The sequence below is a fragment of the Epinephelus lanceolatus genome, chromosome 3, assembly GCF_041903045.1.
Source record: "Epinephelus lanceolatus isolate andai-2023 chromosome 3, ASM4190304v1, whole genome shotgun sequence".
NCBI lineage: Eukaryota > Metazoa > Chordata > Actinopteri > Perciformes > Serranidae > Epinephelus > Epinephelus lanceolatus.
The window spans coordinates 10,201,642-10,209,175 of record NC_135736.1 but is presented as its reverse complement, the minus strand read 5'-3'; the positions used below and the strand labels follow the sequence as shown (position 1 = coordinate 10,209,175).

At 43.5% G+C, this 7,534-nt stretch overlaps 1 protein-coding gene across 1 annotated transcript; it reads left to right on the top strand.

Annotated features, from left to right (window-relative positions):
• Positions 1–95: 95 nt before the first annotated feature.
• On the top strand, positions 96–7,534 carry tyrp1b (tyrosinase-related protein 1b). Its single transcript, XM_033624858.2, has 9 exons — positions 96–197; positions 1,125–1,483; positions 1,765–1,873; positions 2,647–2,860; positions 3,246–3,450; positions 6,168–6,335; positions 6,575–6,754; positions 6,839–6,985; positions 7,231–7,534. Exons 1-9 carry the CDS (start codon positions 184–186, stop codon positions 7,434–7,436), a joined length of 1,602 nt encoding a protein of 533 aa, XP_033480749.1. The 5' UTR covers positions 96–183; the 3' UTR covers positions 7,437–7,534.

Below are 7,534 nucleotides of genomic sequence, written 5' to 3'. Positions count from 1 at the left end.
TGAATGAGTGTTTGAAAAAAAGCAGCTGAACCCTCAAGTGTATCCATGTGTACTGTGTGTGTGTGTGTGCGCTTACACAAGCCCCAGAGAGCTCTGGTCATGCGCTCAATAGCTATTTAAGCCAGGAGAGGGAAATGGGCCGACTCTTGGGGGGCTTCAGTTCTGCAGACAGAGAGGAGCAGCATGCACAGTCAGAGGTAGGGGAAACACATTCCGCTGATGCTTTTTCACATAATGAACTGTAGAATATAATAAGTCTTGAAAATTAACAGTGTGAATGATTGCTTCAGTTCCATTTAAAAAGCAGATATGAGACTAATGCACAATTAAGCTACTGGCAAAATTAAAAAATGAAAACCAAGTTTCATTTCAGATGATGGCTATAAGACAGATTGCCACATAACAGCCCATGTTGCACTGGCTGAGCATTATGGTTGAGCAATGCATCCAGTCATTCATAATGTACAGTATCTCTGCAAAAAGCGCAACACGTAAAACCCTTTTTTTTCCCCCCAAGTTTTTTTTTCTTAAATTTGTAACTTTTCTTCAATGGTTGTTATCACTGTTTTGTTGAAAAATAATTGCTGCTGCCAAACTATTAGTCACTCCTTCATTCATTCCTAATCAACAAGCTTCAAAAGACAAGCAAATCTAACTACATAAAAAAGGTTGAAGCAAATCATCTCTTGCCGTCTGTTGTTGAAAGCATTTCTGAACTTGTAAGAGTTGAAAGCTAATGGCTTTGTGAATTATGAATAATGACTCGCACTGCCTGCAGGGGCGTGTAAGAAGTGAAGTTTCGGAATAATGTTAAGACAATTGGCTTTAACAAGAGAACACAAACCGAGTGAGTTGTTCTTGAGCTTAATTGAAGTGCATGTCTGCAGAGTATTGAATTTTTTTGTCTTCATCTTACCAAAATGTATGCTGGGAAAGGCCCCTTACAACCCTCAACATGATAAGTGGTTTAGAAAAAGACGGATGGATGGATGTGAAGCAACAATGTAAAATCTCTCTAGTCTCTTTGTGTTTCTAAAATTCCTAACCTACTTTTTACCTTATTCTCCCTTCTTACCCACCACATGTACCCAAAATATATCTTTATCCTCTCTGAATTTTGGCAGCATGTGGAGAGCGGGTGTCTTGGTGGTGACCATGTGTGCCACCCTAACACTGGCCCAGTTTCCCCGGGTGTGTGTCACCACTGTGGGGCTACAGAGTGGTCAGTGCTGCCCGTCCCCCACAGGGGCAGCAGGGGATGAGTGTGGCTCCAGCATGGGAAGGGGGCAGTGTGTGTCCATTGCAGCAGACAACCGGCGCCATGGACCCCAGTACCCTTATGCTGGGCGTGATGACAGAGAGAGGTGGCCGCTGAGATTTTTCAACCGCACTTGCCAGTGTAATGGGAATTTCAGTGGCTACGACTGTGGGCGATGTCGACACGGGCTGACTGGACCGAACTGTGATCAGAGAATCTCTGTGGGTAAGGGAATGGATGCAGTCTAAACTCAGCATTGGCGACCTAAAAGTTCTGTCTCTGACTGTACACTTTAAGATCTCAGTGGGCTTCAAAGACGGAGAAAAAGACATCAGTTCATGGAATGAGGGCAGCATTTATTGTTAGGGAAAGGCAATGTCTGTGTTAATTTTTAATGGCATTTTTCTCTCCTCCTCTCTCGCTATGTTCCTCCCACACCTCACCATCCCCTTGTTCTCTCTATTCCTGCCCTCCTGTCTTCCTCCACCCCATTAACCTCGCTCCAGTAAGGAGGAATATCATGCAGATGAGTGCAGCTGAGAAGCTGGCATTTGTGAATGCTTTGGACAGAGCTAAGAGGACCGTCCACCCTGACCTGGTCATCTGTACACGACGGTATATACATAAGGATATATATCACACTACTCCAACTGTTCTCTGTGGACTTGATTATGTTAAACTGATGCTAAGCATATCTAAAAATGTATTTAATTAAGTAATTTCAAAGGAAGAATGATCTTTATTCAGCCAGTCTTTGGTCTTGTATCAAGACTTTAGAACAGACAGCCCAGCTTTGCCCAAAGACCTGCAGGCTCATTCTAGCTGCGTCTGATAGTTGAAAGCTCAGTAATATAGCTATGGTGCACCCGTGCTGTGTTTTGAACATTATCAGTAAAATCATAAAATTTCTTATGGCAGCTTTCTGTTTAAGCTGCAGGTGGAAGTGCAAATTATCAGTTTAGGCAGGAGTAAAGGGATTTATAATCTTCTAAGTAACAGTACATAAATCTGTGAATAACCTCCTTCCAAGTCAGTTGAGGATTATAGTAGATTAATTTTTTGAAGCAATTCTCAGCTGCAGGTAGAAGAACCCTTTTAACCTCCTAATAAAAAAATTAAATTTCTCCTGTATTAATGGGCACACCCAGGATCTCAGCTACAAGCCTCATATTTGAAGCCAAGTACTCCCTCGGCAGCTACACGTGAAAATGAAATGTACATGCAGTGTCGACCAGTTTGTAGCTCAACTGAAGGGATATATTCTCACATATCAAATCAAGCAGTATGTTTTCTGTGCTGAAAAATGAGAGGATAAACAGACTGTCTTAGAGCAATGTGGAGGAGAAAACACAAGGTGACATTTACCCTGCTGCTCCCCTCATCTGTAGGTACCAGGAGGTGTTTGGGCCCGATGGCAACATCCCGCAGTTTGAGAACATCACCATTTACAACTACTTTGTTTGGAGCCACTATTACTCTGTCAGTAAAACATACCTGGGGCCGGGCCAGGCCAGCTTTGGAGGCGTAGACTTCTCCCACGAGGGCCCCGGCTTTGTCACCTGGCACCGTTTTCATCTGCTGCAACTGGAGAGAGACATGCAGGTGAGAAGAGGGATGGGAGGGAGGGAGAGAGAAAGACGGGGGTGTAGTGACAAGAAAAAGGGATAGGAAAGGTAGCTTTTAGGCTGAGGAAGTGATGAAGGAAGTGAGGATGGGAGAAGGGATCATAAGAGGAGGAAGGAAAGAGTGTGGGGATTTGAAGAGATGGAGACAGAGCAGATAGCTATCCTGGAGGAGAGAGGGGGAGCGGGGGGAGGGGGACAGACAGAGGCAAAAGACACAGAGGTGGAAAATGGTAAGAAAATAAAGAAAGGTGAAAAAAACGAGGCATTGAAAGTGAAAATACAATGGAATACAATATTATACTGCAGCAACTCTTGATACAATAAGAATAGTGTGGGAAAAAAAAGTTATTCCATCTATGCAGGACATGCTGGGCAACCCCACCTTTGCTCTGCCCTACTGGAACTTCGCCATCGGAGGCAGCCAGTGCGACATCTGCACCGATGACCTGCTTGGAGCCAGGAGCTCCTTCGACATGAACTCCATCAGCTCCAACTCCATCTTCTCCCAGTGGAGGGTTATCTGTGAGAGTGTAGAAGACTACGATACTATGGGCACTGTCTGCAACAGTAAGGCCAGTCGCAGAACACACACACACACACACACACACACACACACACTATACCGCACTGTGCAGGAGAGTGGTGTTGATATACAGCATAGTCTCAGCTGCATCAGAAAAGAGGGCAAAGAGCTCATAAAGAGAGCATGTAGAACATAAGCTGCTATAAATAATGCCTCACAGCTGTTGTGCCGCATTTGATATTGCTCGCTATTACTAACAGTTTGTTTGAAACTACTCGACTTGTTAAACAACTTCTTCTGCATGCATCCAAAGTACTGCACACTGGATTTTGTAATTCTTTTTTTTCCCGTCTCACTGAGCCTAATTTCTCTATAGCAGACATCAGAACGCACAGTTTTTCAAGTGTTAATTCCCACTGGGTCAATCGGTTTAGACTAGAATAAGGCAACTCTGTGTAACACTGTAATAAGGTAGACTTTACGTGATCAGATTTGCGGAGATTGGATCTCATTCCACGCTGGCACCAGATTACAAATCACTACTTTTGCCTTAGTTTTCCAATACAACTTATTCATACAATATTTTTTTATCCCGTATTATGGAATAATAGAAGAATGTCAATCCTCTTTTAGCGTAGGCCTAGTCCCCTACTACAAACACATTAAAGGGGAGGGTGGTGGTGGGGTCTCTTTTTGAACAATTGCACATGTATAAAGAAAAAATCTTGTAACAGGTAGAACATGTGAGTGGCCAACGTGTCAGTGATCTGTCTCATTAATCCCCTTAGAGAGTCATGACAGGCCCGGTATTTCCTGCGTCAACAAGCAACGTCTCCTTAAATGGGTTAGGGGGGGTTGCCTCATTTGTGCATGTGCTTGTTGAAGACAGGAATCTAGCAGTCTACTGGTTCCTTTGATCTGAGGGAATAATCTTCAAACAGACAGACAACTCAGTTATGTAGCCTTCTGTTTATGTGCTTGTGTGTATGTGTATGTGTGGGAGAGAGAGAACAAAAAAGAAAGGAAGAAAGAGATCATGCATGCGAGAAGGGGAAGAAAAAACAAAAACAACTTGTGTTCAGTCACAGAGCTCCCACTCACTACTGTTGACTTTTAGTGAATAATTAAAAAAGAAAACTGCCTTCCTGTCATGTTTAAGACTGATCAAACTAGTCTAGTCTCCCACATAGAATTAGAAAGTAGTTCAATAACATAACATTTCTAATCATCCTTCTTTCCATCTCTGTAGGGACTGCTGGCCTGAATATGAACCACAATGCCCCACTAACCAAAAAACTGCTATCGTTTAAGTTATCTTTTGTTTCAAATATTAGGCTTGGGTGGTATCTACTTTTTCATACTTTACTGAAACGTCACTTGTGTATAAGGTTGCCTATGTGACGGTATTTGTGTGCTGTGCTACCTACCCTCATGACAGTTCGCTACATTCTGCAAGCTCTCTTAGCTTTGTTAGTCTGACAAAAATGGTAAAAAGGTCAAGAAATGAAATAATATTACATCTATTTTCCTTATTAAACAGAGAAATACAACTGTTCACCTTCTGGCTAACGTTAGCTTAATTGCCTTCTTACTCATCGTAAAGCACACTTCATTCAAACTCAACAGAAACAAAAAAACCCCGCCAAGACGGTCTTAGTTTTGTCAGTCATCTGGTAAGTTAGTCCACTGTTTCAACAATCACAACCTGTGGTTGGGTCAAAGTAAACCCTTAATTCACCAAGTTATATTGCTCCTCTGCAGTCTCCATCCTACCATTGCTGCCCAACTGTTTACAGTCCTGTAACATTATCCCCGCTACCTGCAGTCACCATATTTGTTAGCTCAGCTGCCTGTTCCACCAATAAAGACTGACCTCTGGTGGCACGTGATATAAACTACATGCAAAACATCTTTATCAGACCGAATCACTGTGATGTCATGCTAACAGCAGCAGCCACTTCCGTTAGACAACTGGCAATTGATTTGAATTGCAGAGATAAGCAAAATCAGGAAATTTGTTTATTTCTGTCATTTTTGAGCTGTAACATTTAAAGATAAAAGCTGTGCTTATTTTGTGTTGCTTTGCTAGTATCTTTGATAAACCAAATTATTAGCACAGAGGCTAAGCAATGTACTGCTGTACTGGACAGGGGTCGCAGCCAAACGTATTTTCGCCACCTAAAAAGCAATATCAGTTTAAGTGTATGCTATAGGTCTATTTGGAATATTTTCTATGGTTTACCTTGGACACTAAGCAATCAAGGCAGTGGTAGACCAGCAAACTGTGTGCTGCAAAGTAAAATTACTGTTTTTGTGAACAGAGTCTGGTAGCTTTGAGACAACGGCATCAGTTCCCTGTTACAAAGGCATGTCTGACAGCAAGGTTAAAGCAGCGAAAATATTGTTAATATAACATACACTTAAACTGTTATTTAATTTTTTTTTTAATGATTGGCTCTTTTAGGTGGCTAAAAACTAACCAGCTGAGGCAGCAAATGCCCAGCGCCATGTCATTTAATGTATTTGATGCAAGGGTTTTTTTTCCTGGAAGTTATTGTAAACAAATGTTGTGATTTGGTCAATACAGTATCTCCTTATGAGAAATGGAAAGAGGAGTGTCTGTATTTTGGGTGGTATTAAAAATCATATTGTCAGGATTTCTAAATGCCCAGGTATACCATTATAGCGCCCAAGCTAGTCTCTAGCTTGCACTTCAGTCAGATAATATTATCTCACCTTGGGTTCTGTCCTTATCACTCAGACACAGAGACCAGTCCCATCCGGAGGAACCCAGCAGGCAACGTGGCACGTCCCATGGTGCAGAGGCTGCCAGCACCTCAGGATGTGTTGGACTGTCTGGAGCTCAATGCCTTCGACACCCCGCCTTATTACTCCACCTCCTCTGAGAGCTTCAGGAACACCATTGAAGGTGCACGATTATGGGTCAGAATTAAATCAGCACCTAAGACTTAACATCCTCCAATTAACCACTGGAGGATATTCAGGTTCAGTCAGACCCAGACTGCAGAGCTGCTGAAGCAGTGTGTGATTTCAAACACACACACACACTAGACTCTCCACTCACACGCACATATGGTTAGCTTCAACAAAGCATTTGTTGATCCTAATTATGGTAAATTTATTAGCTTTCTCTTTTGTATTTTCTAGGCTACAGCGCCCCTCAGGGGATGTACGACCCGGTGATCCGCAGCCTCCACAACTTGGCCCACCTCTTCCTCAATGGGACGGGCGGACAGACTCACCTCTCACCCAATGATCCCATCTTTGTCCTGCTGCACACGTTCACCGATGCAATCTTCGACGAGTGGCTCAGCAGGCACAAGCCAGGTACACACAGGCTGAACTAGATGCAGATACTGACACTCACTCAGGCGAAAGCAAAGATACACCTATTTTTTCCTCATCCTGCAGGTGAAGTAGTTTACCCTGAGGAGAATGCTCCCATTGGGCACAACCGGAGATTCAACATGGTTCCTTTCTGGCCTCCTGTCACCAATGCTGAGATGTTCGTCTCTGCCCCAGAAAACCTGGGATACTCCTATGAGGTCCAGTGGCCAGGTAAGTAGCAGCACACACACATGGACACACACATTCACAAAGCCCCTCATGACCTTGTCGGTGAAGATTCTCAGTCATCCGGGTCATGGTAATCATAAGTGCTATATTGTAGGCAACTGGACTTGCTTCTTGAAGATGTTTTCCCTCTCATCCAAGATGAAAGGCGAAACGTCTTCAAGAAGCAAGTCCAGCTGCCTACGATATAGCACTTATGGCCCTCATGACTTTCCTCTCCTTTCCCATAGTTCGTGCCTACACCCTGTCTGAGATCATCACCATCGCCATCGTTGCGGCCGTGCTGGTGGTGGCTGTGGTGGGTGGTGTCATTGGCTGTGCTGTGCGTGCCCGCTCCTACCGCTCAGCTGAGGCCCTAGAGCCACTGCTGGGAGAGACTTTCCGACGCTACTCAGAGGACGACCGGAGGTTGGACAAATCACAGTCCGTTGTCTAAATCCATGCCTTTCCAGAGAGGCCTTAACATTTCATGCTTTTTTTTTTTTTGTTTTTTTATTCCCCTACTTCTTCTAATAAAGTTGAACTGGTTTTGAA